Source organism: Zonotrichia albicollis, chromosome 1, assembly GCF_047830755.1.
Source record: "Zonotrichia albicollis isolate bZonAlb1 chromosome 1, bZonAlb1.hap1, whole genome shotgun sequence".
In the NCBI taxonomy this organism is placed as follows: domain Eukaryota; kingdom Metazoa; phylum Chordata; class Aves; order Passeriformes; family Passerellidae; genus Zonotrichia; species Zonotrichia albicollis.
The window spans coordinates 72051984-72064512 of NC_133819.1; the positions used below are offsets into that span (position 1 = coordinate 72051984).

Sequence of the window (12529 nt, forward strand, 5' to 3'; positions counted from 1 at the left end):
TTCCTGGTAGAAAACAATAGAAGTAATAGCTAGGACAGATGTCTTTCTGTACCAGCACTTGGCACGCAGCTGTGTAGAAAATCACTGTATTATACTGGAGTTCTGTGGTGGGAACCACAGGCTTGAGTGTGTACTTGCCCCCAGCATAATAGTGAGGAAAAATAGTGCCAAGATACTTCTTCTCAAAGTAAATTCAAAATCACAAATGCTCAATCTTTTAAAGAGACATTTGTATTAAATTATCAGAGAGACAGAATCAAAGATGTATTGAAGAAAGCATATGCTGTCTAAAATGCATTGCTGATGTTAATCTTTTAATACTCCAACATTCTAAGGTTTTAAATGGGAGAAAGCCATTTTGCAACTGGAGCTCCTGTTTTTTTCCACTTCAGTACAAGTAGCAGGCCAAACTAGATTTCTCCTCAATCTTTTTCATGATTTAGCCTTGGAAGTGAAATAAGATTATGTTGTAGTTCCATTTAATTGGGGTTTTTCCTGCCCAGCCAGTACCAGGCACGCTGATGGGTAGGTGTGTGCATGATTGTCTGTCAAAAGGTGGTAGTAAAAACCTCATGAAGTAATTTCCTTTCCTCTGTCACTGGAGGGAGACTTCAAAAGGTGTCTGTCTTGCCATGCCTCTCATCCTCTCTTTTACTACTTTCAACCTAAGTTGCTCTAAATTGGTGGGAAAGGTTGACTGTGGGTGATGGTCTTGGTGGAAGGAAATAATGCTGGTAAGATTTTGGATGAAACTTGAACTGACGGAAGTGGAAAGTGAAATTTTTTTTTTTAAAACCCAAAAGATGCGTATCTAATTTTTGGAGGGGGGTGGGGCAGAATCTAATTTGATGTGAGAGATTCATTTCATAGACTTGATTGGGAAGGTTTGCTGTTTGGGGAAACCTTGATAAATATAATACTGTCTCCTTTGTGGTAGAATACCATCAATCCAGTCTGAAATTTTCTTTATTTAAGTTGAAAACAAGTTTGTTTTCAGCTTGGAGGGGAATCCCCATGTTAATTTTAAACCTTTCCAGTTCTAACTCCAAAGTTGATTCTGTAGTTGTGCTGCTAGAGCAATGTAAATAAACCTAAGGGGCAAGAGCAAAACATGCATGATTGTGGTGGTTTGACCAGGAAGAAGTGGGAATTCTGGGAAGCTGTGGTCAAACCAATGAAGGTTTTGAGTTTGAGACTGGCACCTGGTGTAGCCAGTGGGGTTTGGACACACCTCCGAGAATACACAGGGGTTAAAAAGCAGAGCTTCGGCCCTGGGAAGCTCTCTTGGGACGTCGCGGCGAAGAGGTCAGATCTCTTCCCCCGTCCAGTCGCTGCTGCTGGGCGGGGGAGGGGCAGCCATGCGGTAGGCCCGGGGCCTGGACAGAGATGGGGGTGAGAAGGCCCTCAAGGATGGAAGGGTGGAGGAGCCCCAAGAGACATCGGGCAGCCAATTCCCCCCCCCCAGGAGGGAGAGAGAGGGAGAGTCGGCGAGACGGAATGTGATAGCAGCCGGCCCAGGAGGAGAAAGGGGGAAGAAGGGTGCAGCCCGGCCGGCCGCAGCAGCAGCACGTGTGAGAGTATCATCGTTCTGAGATAGACAGAGACTGAAAGTTTTAACCCCTTTCTTTCATGATTGGGGCCTTGCAAAAATGCTAATCCTCCTCGAAGCTGAATGAGAAGGGAGATAAGAGATGAGATGAGACAAGGACCTGGCCCGAAGAACGTGGAGATGATTGAATGGGGAGAGATGATTTGGAGTGGCCTTTTGGCTGGACTTTTCTTGTGGCCATGGACTCAGTTGTTCCTGTGACACAGAGACTGCATTTAGGGGGAGGCAGTGCCTCAGAACCAGGAGGGTTCATCGTGAGGACCCCCGGCCCCAGGGGGTTGGAAAAATATGGGGGGGACAGATGTCCCAAAGCAGAGACTGTGCCTTTTTGGAGTGAGACAAGGCATCCTTGAAAGACAACCCTAAAAGCAGCTCTGGTCCATGCGTCAGTGGTGAGAGCACTGGGCATGGAAGGAAGATGTCACAAGCGGCAAAAGGACTTTTTTTTCCGGGCGGTGCCGAAGTGACAGGGAAGCACACGAGGTTTCAGTGTGTTTCCAGGGGAAGCCTATGGAACAAGAAGGACTCCTTTCCTCTTCATGAACTGAAGTTTGAGTATACTAAAGTGTGGTGCCAGGCTGGGCAGTTGGGTGTTTTGGGAGAATGTATCGGATTGGGAAAGTCAGGTAGTGGGGAGGAGGAAAGTGGTTTTTGTAAGGTTTTCAATTTTTTTTTTCTTTTCCTTATGGTCTTTCCCTATTTTCCTGTAGTTTAGGTAATAAAGTGTTCTTTATGTTTAAGCTAAAGCCTGTTTTGCTTATTCCTGGTCACATCTCACAGCAGACACCAGGGTGAGGGCATTTTCATGGGGGGCACTGGCTCTGTGCCAGGCTCAAACCATGACAATGATTAACACGGTAACACAGTCATGCTACCAAGAATCAACTCCCTTGACCAAAAAAAGGTGTTGAATGTATAAAGATAGCAATTCTAAATAATGTATATAAAGTTAAGTCTAAAATGAAATTTTTAATGACATTAGGCTACTTGCAGCTGAAGGGAACAGCCTTTCCAAAGCTAACACGTGCTTCAAAGTTGTTAAGTGTGTTGGTCTTTATTTCAAAGCATTTACTCAAAAAAGTGTTTTCCCCCCTTTTTACTTTAAGAAATTTTAACAGGTGTAATAAAAGTTTATGAATCAGAGATGGATGTTCCTGTTTGTCTAGAAGACTGTTTCAATTGCTTATTCCTTCGTGCAGAACCCGCCTGCTTTGCTCCTCTGCAGTTCCATCTGGGAGGCTGGTGTCCAATCCTTTTGCACAGAGCACAAAGACAGGGCATGGGCGGCACTGCCTCAGTCACAAGCGCAGGTTGGTGTCTTGCGAAAGGTGACGAGACAGCTCAGCTCTTGTGAAGGCAAGACCCTATTGCCACATAGAGAAGTGCAAGAGTACTGCCACCAGAGATGTCAAAGAAAGATATATCCAGGGCTGTTTGCCTCCTTCCAGTCCAAACTGTGGGGCCTATGGATCCTGACAAGAAGTGAAGATGGTTGAGGGATGAGTACAGTAAAAGGCATCTGAAAGCCAGGAGCTGTTTGCTATGTTGGACCCTAAGGATATTATCCAAGTATCTCATCCAGCTGCCTTTCCTGATGAGCGCAATTAAACCCCATGAAATAAACCATAATTGCAGGTTGGGCGTGCTTTAAGTGTTTTACAGTAGCATTATCTGCTCTGTAAGCGCTTCCAGCCAAAAAGGATCCACTCCACACCTGCAGCATTTGCAACACCAGCAGGATGAAAGGCAATCTCCCATTTCAGGAATGCACTCTGAAAAAGTGAGGAAGTTTGTTCAGGTTAGCCTGCCATCATCCTGGTTAAGAATGAGGAAAATATGCATCCAGGCTTCATGGGTAGTACCTTTTCCTATGCTTTTTTTCATGCAGAAAACTGATTTTTAAAGCATTTTATACATCAGCTGCTTCCTAGGCAGCAATGCTGGGTCACACATTGAGCAAACCAGCTGAGAGAGTCTAAGCAATAAATGGTGGCACCTGATAGCAGAGAGTTATGTGCATCCATGCAAGTCTCTACAAGAATATGGCTTTCAAGACATTTCATCCAGCTTGGCAGAGATACCATAGATCCGTGAGTACTGTGGTCTCACGGACAGAAACAAACATGAAAGGTCATGTGGTTGGTGGTTAGTTTTACTCAGGGTGAGTTAGAAAGCTCTTGCAGGAACAAAAGCAGGCAGAGTAAATGAACGCTGGCATGGGAGGGAGCAGCACTGCATGCCTGGAACTGAGGGAAGCAGGGCCATAGTGGGTGGCACAGACAAACAAATACCTCACTGGACACGGCACCAAAAGCATTTACAGAGCCATTGGCTGTGTGAGGAGCGGCTTGGTGATTTGCATATGTGCAAATTCCCCACCTGTGGGCATGATCTTGGTGGACTCTTTCAGTAAAGCCAGTATTTAAGCTGTGCTACAACACCATAAGGCAATGGACCTCTTCTGATGTCATAGGTGTATTTATCTGTATTGCTCTAAATGCTTCTTTCAGGTCACTCAAATTTAGTTTACTGTTGTTGGGCTTTTTGGTTGGTGGTGATGGTGGTTTTGATTTTTTTTTTCCAGAATAGAAAACCCATGCAGATTTTCAGAATAAAATGTGGCAATGTTGTTGCTCACTGTGAGTGCAAACACACATCCTGCTTGTTTTTGTGCCTGCTCAGGCAGGGCTTTAAACAATCATTTGCTTCCCTCTTATCTTCCCTGCACATGAGCCAAGAAAATGAAAGGGTGGCAGGTCACCAGGAACCAGGATTGCTGCTGAAAGCCTGTTGATGTTAACACAAAGGTACAGGGAAAAGGTGTCTGCTTTCAGGTTGTTGGGAAGTTTGGAGTTGCCAGACATTATAAACTTTTCTACGTCATTTGTTAATAATGATGTAGCAAGGGGCATCTGGGAGGCCACTGAAGAAAGAGCAAGCTTTCCAGGATCCTGTCTGGTCAGTTGCCCAAGCATGGATAAGAAAGCCATCTCAAGAAAATAATCTGTCCCTCATGCTACCAGACCTGACTGATGCCTGAATGGCAATGCTTTCACCTCCCTTCAGTGTCAAAAGAGCTTTCTGCAGGTGAGCTGCTGCTTGTATTCCTAATCAAGTTCCAATTCTTCATACAGCTAATTCTTCTAAGTCTGATTTACTTTGGTGGGCTAACTCACATAAAGGTAAATGTGTGTGGAAGGACCTGCAGGATCAGATCTTGAGCAGTCAGCATCTTATTCTGCTACCTAAATGCCCCATGATTTCTTAAGCTGACTTTATGCACTGATTGCATGTTCCTTAATAAATCCTGAGCTTCTCTTGCCATTTCTTCCATCTGCCTCCAAAACCATTTTGCCTTGGTTTTGGATGTCTTCTTAACTGTAGTTTTATCCTGCTGAGCTCAGACAAACAAGCAAGGTGAAAAGCAGTGCTGTGATGCAAACTCGTGACACTGTAATAGATGTTTATCACCCATTCAGGTAGCATAATTGCTTTTAAGATGCCGCTCCCTTCAATTAGAGCCATACAGGTCAGATGCAATGCTTTTGACGCTTAATGTTAAGAACAAGGCTTCAAGTGTGCATAATTTTGTTTTGCTTTTTTACAGAGTCCCAGTTTGTCGTTCTTCAAGGCACAGTTTTTGTTTCCCGTGACTCAATGCGAATACCCTTGCTTAAAGCAAACACTTCCTGGGATTTTTCCCTTGTGTTTTTTATATTTTTTGGTACAGTCTCAGCTGTGTTTGGTGTTAGCAAGCTTTCTGGTGAACCATAACCACTATTTTCCTATTAAACTTTTTTTAAAAGCTGGGAGCTATCATTCCCATAACAAAGTGCTGAATGTGGAGCTGATGAGGAAAAAGCATCATCACTAAATCCCTTTCAGACAGGGTATCTCATAAAACTTTGCTGTACCTGTTTCCATCAGGAATCAGTTATAAATTATGAAACTCTTATTTTACTGTGTCCTCAGTACACTCTGTTCATTTAGCTGCCCTCACTTGCATTTCAACATGCAAAATACCTTTACATACCGTAAAATCAGTGATATTTTCAACTCCTCCTTACAAAATCCCATTGATTTTATATGAACCTTTTGTATCTGTCCCACACTGATTTACTCTTTGGGTTTTAAAACTGATCATGCTAGGACTTTGTTGTGCACCTAGAGAGGGGTTGCTGTGTTACTCAACATCTCTCTCTGATGCATTTTCAGCTGCAGGACCAATTGCATTAGATTCAATCACCAGCACAGTGACAGACTGAAGGAGCATCCAGGTTGGTTTTGGCAGTTGTGACTTCCTGTATCACTTGTTCCATTTAAACCATGGAAGTGGCTACATGGAAATGTCAGGTTACTTTCAGTTTTGAGAGACCTCTTGTTCTTTGTTCTCTTTTGGTGAAAGAATATGAAGGTGATAATGTTACTTGGTTGACAGATCCCTTGTCTGCATTTCTGCCATCAGAAGCCATCCCTCAGCTCATCGCAAGCACTTCACTATGCATGGAGATGAGATGAGCTTGTGGTCTATCATTAAACCATGCTGTGAGTTACACACTCACCCTGGTCAGGTGCAGCCCTTAGTCCACGATTTCACAGAGCATCATCAGTCTTATCTGAACTCATTTCTTTCGCCGTCCTGCAATCTCTGTCCCTCTTAACCCTCGAGAACTCAACCACCCACAGCCAACCCCATTTCACACAGGACGGATGAGAGGGCACCGCCTCGCCCCCGCAGTTTCCCGGGCGGGTATCAGGCGAGCGAGCTCCGAGCTCCCTCAGGGAAGGACGAAGCGGGGTCCCGGGGCTGCCGGGGCCGAGCCCGGGGCGAGCGGCGGCCGCTGGGTGGCAACAGCCGCCCGCCAGAGAGGAGAGAGAGCAGGGAGAGGAAGAGGAGACAGGAAGAGAGGGGGAGAGGGGAGGATGCTGGCACTAGGTATGGTGCCGAGTGCCTCCCCGTGCCCCCCTAAAAGACAGATGCCAGAAGGGTCAAACACCCTGAAGGCCTCCTCAGGCACCTGGAAAGGCGCTGTTTCGTACATGTCAGAAACCAATTCCTCGGTGCGGCCTCGAAACAAAATCCTGGATCACCCGGGGCACAGGTGAGCTCCGTTTAGGAGAATCCGTCTCGTTTGGACGCGGAAAGTTCCCCTTCCTCTGCTGCAGGGACAGCTGCTCACCCTTGCCACACCAGTGCCATTTCCTCAGAGGAGCAGCCACCCTGTGAACCACGCGTGACCGCTCCGTGCCTGAAGGAACCATCTCCAAAAACAGACTGGGAGGGCAGGGTGCGTTCATTCCCAGTGCCCCCTGTCCAAGAGAACTCTTGGTCACAGCTTTGTTTATGCATTTTATTCCTTTAGTTTCGGGATAGTTTACAGGTGAGATTATCAACCTAATCACCCTTATATCGACAAAAACTGGAAGAATTTATCAAACGTCTCTTTTCCTCTCCTGTATAGAGCAGAGAGAGACGCCGGGAATGTCCTTCTCTCGTTCGGCTTGGCATTTCCCCGGTATTCCCCCATTTCAGGGGGGGCAGTCCCAGCATTACACATTCCTGGCCCCCAATGTCACGGCTCAGGATGGCAAGGGGGCTGAGCCATCGCTATTTCCCAGCTCTGTGGGTTTAATCTGCTTTAAAGGTTAACTCTGCTTCTTTGGTCAACTCCAGATTGACCTCATCTTCAAGCAGCTCCTCAATGCCGCTCTTCAATGTAAAAAAAATTCTTCAGGCCGGGGCACAGGGACAAACCTGAGCTCCGTTTCTACAGAAAGTCCTACAGCCTAACTCCCTGCCTGTCCCTGAACACGGGCCGGAGGGCGGCCTGCGCGGAGCAGGTGTGCGGGACCCCGCACGGCCCCATGGAGGGGGGCACCCGCACGGCCCCATGGAGGGGCGCTCCGCGGCCGCGCACAGCCTCGGACCAAAATGCACGGAGCCCCGCATGCCTGCAGCGAGCCACTTTGCTTTTTAAAAAGGTGCATTCGGACTTCTTTTTTTTTTTTCTTTTATATCTCTCTCCCTGTTTCATTTATTAAAAACAATTATTTCAATGAATCCGCGCGGAGCGGCGGCGGCGGCGCGGAGTGGGACGCGCTCCGCCGCGGAGAGCCGGCAGCCCCGGGCCCGCCGCCGCTTGCTCCGCACGGGCGGCGGTGGCGGCGGGGCCGGCAGCAGCACCTCCCGCGGCCCCGGAGCCCGCCGCCCCTCCGCGCCCACCGCGCTCCGCGCCTCCTCCGCCGCCCCGCCGCCGGCCCCAGGCCCACGCCGCGATGGAGGGCGGGCCCGGACCGCGGGGGGCTGCTCTCCTCCCCCCCGCCGCCGCCTATTTTTTTTCTCTTCTTTTTTTTTCTTTTAAGCACCCCCCCTCCCCATTTCCCCCTTTTCGTGAATGAAGCGTGAGGCGGAGCTCTAGGAAACCACCGCGCCCGGCTACGCCGCGCGGGGCCGGAGCCACCCCTCGGGCTCCGCTCCTCCCCGCCTCTCCCCGCCCCCGCTGCTCCGCTCCGCTCCCCCCGCCGCTGCCGCCGCCTCCGGGAGAGCTCCCCGCCCGCGCCCGCCGCCGCTCGGAGCCGCCGCCGCCGCCGTCCGGAGCCGCCGCCGCCGCCGCCGCCGGCAGCAGCAGCGCGGAGCGCCCGGAGGAGCCGCCCCCGGCCGGCGGGGTGCGCGGGGCTGCGCGGGCGGGCGGGCGGGCGGGCGGGCAGCGGCGCCGCGGCCGCGGTCCCCATCGGCACCAGTCACACCGCACACACGCCCCGTCCGCGCCCCTCTTCGGCAGCGCCAGGGGCTCTTCCTCCGCCGATACAAAGCTGCTCGGGAAATGGCAGCAGTCAAAAGCAATTTTCCTTCTTTATTTTTATTTTCGTTTTTTAATTAATTTTTGCGCTCTTTCCTGTGAGAAAGAATTAATTTCCTAAATGCATACAATTTTTTTTTTTAAATTTTAAATTTTTTGGGTGTGTGCGTGCGTGTGTGTGGAAGCACCGGGTTCCTGCGATCGGTGTCTGAATGAAACTACGTAAATGCATATGTCTGTACGTTGCACTGGAGGGAAAAACAGAGCACTTCTGCGAGAGCTTGGATTCAAATGTGGTTCATCTGGTCTCCAGGATTTTCCGTCTCTTTGGGGTTGTTCGCCTTCCCGGTCTGCGAGGCGGGATTTTCTGAGCTTTGACACATCTTTGGAGATGTCTGTTAAACAGGAGTCTGGGAAAAAACATTTGAAGTCGTAGAATTTTTTTTTTTTTTTGCCCCTTTCCCATCCCCTTGTTGACTTGAAGCATCAAAGCAACCAGAACTTCACGCTTCTGAAGACTTGTGATGTTTGGATTTTATTGTTGCTATTTTTCTTTTAGAGGAAACTTGACAGAGGAACATATTTATAGTCCAAGTAAGTACTTTACAGAGGAAATTTAGTTCGTGTAACAAAAAAACCCAAAACCTAATGTTGAGGTTTCTAGCATAAAGTGCATTGGATTAACGTCCATCCAAGGCTGCTTTAGCAAATTGTGTTGAATTGCAGTTTTTACAGTGTGTGTTCGTCCGCTCCTTCGTGTCCGTGGTAGTCCAGCACCTAGGGGAAAATGCACCTGATTTTGAGTCGGTATAATATTTTTTAAGATGTATTTCAACACCGAGGAGGAAATGGTCCTAAAGTAAATTTATAATAAGTAATAAATGTGCACCTGGAATTAAAGTATTTACAGCATTCTAATCCCTATTTATGCCGTGCATCTCAAACCAAGGAGGAAACACTGAGAAGACAAAAGTACCTCCGAGACCCCGAGAGCTCCCCCACACCAGCATGAATGAAACCGTGTCCAATACAATAACTGGATTATAATTTTTGGTGTTATTAATTTTATTATTATTGGCTGCTTTACTTTTTTGGGTTCATCCTGCTCCTCTTCTTCCTCTCTCCCTTCCTCTTGCTGCTTCCTCGTGGGAATTATGGCTCATCCGGGGAGAAGAGGCTACGATAACCGGGAGATAGTGCTGAAGTACATCCACTATAAACTCTCTCAGAGGGGATACGACTGGCCTGCCAGCGAGGACAGGGCATCCCTGTCTCCAGGTCTCTCTGCTCCTGCTGCTGCTGCTGCGGTTGCTGCTGCTGGGACTTCCTCTGATCACACTGGGCCGGTGTCTCCGCACCCCGAGCCCCCCGGCTCGGCTGCTGCTAGCCATGCGCCCCCGGCCGAGGGGCTGCGCCCCGCACCCCAGGTCGTGCACCTCGTCCTGCGCCAGGCGGGGGACGAGTTCTCCCGACGCTACCAGAGGGACTTCGCCCAGATGTCCGGCCAGCTGCACCTGACGCCCCTCACGGCCAGGAGCCGCTTCGTGGCGGTGGTGGAGGAGCTCTTCCGAGATGGGGTTAACTGGGGCAGGATTGTGGCCTTCTTCGAGTTTGGCGGTGTGATGTGCGTGGAGAGCGTCAACCGGGAGATGTCTCACCTCGTGGACAGCATCGCCGCCTGGATGACCGAGTACCTGAACCGGCAGCTGCACAACTGGATCCAGGACAACGGAGGCTGGGTAAGTGCCCCGACTGCTCGGTTCCTCTCCCGTGGCTGGTGGGACCCCAGGCTGGGCAGTGCCCGGGATCGCACTCGTGGCAGCAAAAGGTTTGCCCAGGGGGTGTCTGCAGTGAGATGTGCCAAAGCAGTGCAGGCCTTTTGCCAGTTGTCAAGTTTCACCTCCATGCAGGGTAGGGTGGAGTGGTTTGAGGTGAGAACTACTACAGCTTGTGAGCAAAAGGGGTGAGCAAAAGGGGTGAGCAAGGCTCTGTCTTCATCAGCGCTCTCCACTTTCCTGTGTTCGCCACTTCTTCTGGCCACCCTCACCTGCTGGCAGAACGGAGGCAGGTTCCTAGCCAAGGCAGGTTCCTAAGCAAGGCAGGTTCCTATCCAAGGCAGATTCCTAGCCTAGGCAGGGTCGTGCAGTGGGGTGAGAGGGGGCAGCAGAGATGCCCATCCAGCTGCCAGGCAGAAGAGGCACACACACATTTTGGCAGGTCCCAGGCAGTGTCGGGACAGAAGGGGCCACCTGTGTGTGTGTGCCTGCAGTGTCCCGACCTGTGAGGGGTGATGTACCAGACTAGTGTGCAACAAACATGGGATCCTGGTGTTGCCAGCAAGCAGGTGGCCATCAGTGACAGTGTCTGCAGCTGAGGTTGTCACTGGAGTGGGGTTTTATGGGATAAAATAAGTCTAGAGTGAAAAATCTTTGTCTTGAGATGAAACAAAGGTGCTGGGAGACGTGTCTGTGGGATTGTTCTGGAAAATGAGTATTTGTTTGATCTGATGAGTGGCTGTGTTTCTGGGGTAGAGATCGCCTCTGTCTGGGGCAGGCTTCAGCATCAACTAGAAAGGGAAGCTTTCCACTGTGGAAAATGGACAGCTTTTTCACTTGTAGTCGGTTAAAAGCTTTTCCTTTTCCTCTCTCCCTCTCTTTCCAGAATAAGTAACTGAATTAGAAGGGTATTTGGTTCCTTTTTGCCTTTATTAGTTGATGTACTGGAACAAAATGTGGTCCCAGCTGCTCTCCCACAAACTAAACCTGTTGTTGTATGTGTAGAGCTTATGATATTACTGTTTTGGAGGGAGAAATGGGAAAAGTTATACTGAAGAAGAAACCTATGTTGAGAGCTGGCATAACTCACCTGGAAATGGAGGTCAGCTAGGCAGGACACTGGCAATTTCAGGTTTGGTCTCCTGTGAAATACAGAAAGCTGACTCAATTACACAGCACACCGTTAAGAGGTGTGTGTAGAAAAATGTAAATTACATGTATGTTTCCCAGTTAACATGTTTTTCAAGCTTGGTGTTTGTTAGCACTGGGTCTCTTGGTAAACCAGTGTTAGGCTAAATAATGTGCTGCCTGCATTGGCCATCTCTGTTAAAAAATGAAGGTGTTGCCTTCCCTGCTGGTGAACCTGCCTGACTAAAGGGGATTCGTGTCCAGGGATGCAGAGGACATCTGCTGCTGCTATAACAGAGGGAGCAAGGCTCTGGGGCCCTTTTCTCAGCAGGAATCCACACTGCGCACCTCCCAGAGGAGTGCTGCTGATCCCTGCCTACAAGTCACACTGGAGGCAGGATTATTCTCCTGCTCTCCTCTGCTTCCATCAAGAAGAAAAAAAAAAAATCAAGATTCATGGGGCCAGAAGGGGGAGCAAAAAATGTGTGTGTGTGTGTGTGTGTCTGTGTATTATATACAAATAGGCACACATACACAGACACACACTTATGTATATACACACATACACACAGCATGGTTCCAGCACTTGGTTGTTGGGACCACACTTGGGAGAGGCAGGTCTATCCCCTGAGCCCCTAGTTCATGGATCACTACAGAGGATTTGTTAGTGCTGTGGGGGTCTTTTTTCACAAAACAGATAACTGGAGGGAAAAAAACCCTGAATGGTTCAGGGTTTTGGAGAGTTTGGCTTGTTCAGAGACGAGCAGCTAAAGGGTTAGGGATTTTGGAATTGCACTTTGGGCTGGGATGCCTGACTTGTGCGTAAGTCCCTCCTCAGGCTGGAAGCCCGTCTGCGGAGCTGGGGCCCTCGGTTCGCTCCAGAGCCAGTGAAGTCATTCTGTTGACTCCAGTGAGCTTTGGATCAAATCGTGAGCATGCTGGAGATGTATTGTCCTGTGGGTGTATTGTGTAAAGAGAAACATAAATAATGAATAAAACCGAGAATGTGAAAAGACAGGTGTGACCAGGCGTGATTGGCCAGAGGAGGCGAGTGCTGGAGCTGTTGCTCGATAGTTAGAAGTACAAGAAACTTGGACTGTAAGCAATCACTGCCTTCAAAAGGAAAGGATTCTTCTTATCAATAGCCATTTAATTGTTTATTGAGGTTTCCTGTCAACAAAAGCTCTAGAATTTGGATGCACGTGATGCTGTTTACT

General features: G+C 49.0%; 1 protein-coding gene across 2 annotated transcripts in view; it reads left to right on the plus strand.

Annotated features, from left to right (window-relative positions):
• Window positions 1–8021: 8021 nt before the first annotated feature.
• Window positions 8022–12529, plus strand: part of BCL2 (BCL2 apoptosis regulator) — a 95016-nt gene continuing 90508 nt past the window's right edge. Inside the window, exon 1 of one of the 2 annotated variants that reach the window (XM_074544890.1) lies at window positions 8022–10148. In XM_074544890.1, coding sequence (XP_074400991.1) covers window positions 9564–10148 — 585 coding nt within the window. In that variant the 5' untranslated portion in view covers window positions 8022–9563. The remainder of the gene's footprint in view (window positions 10149–12529) is intronic. The other variant, XM_014275857.3, reaches the window with a different exon arrangement.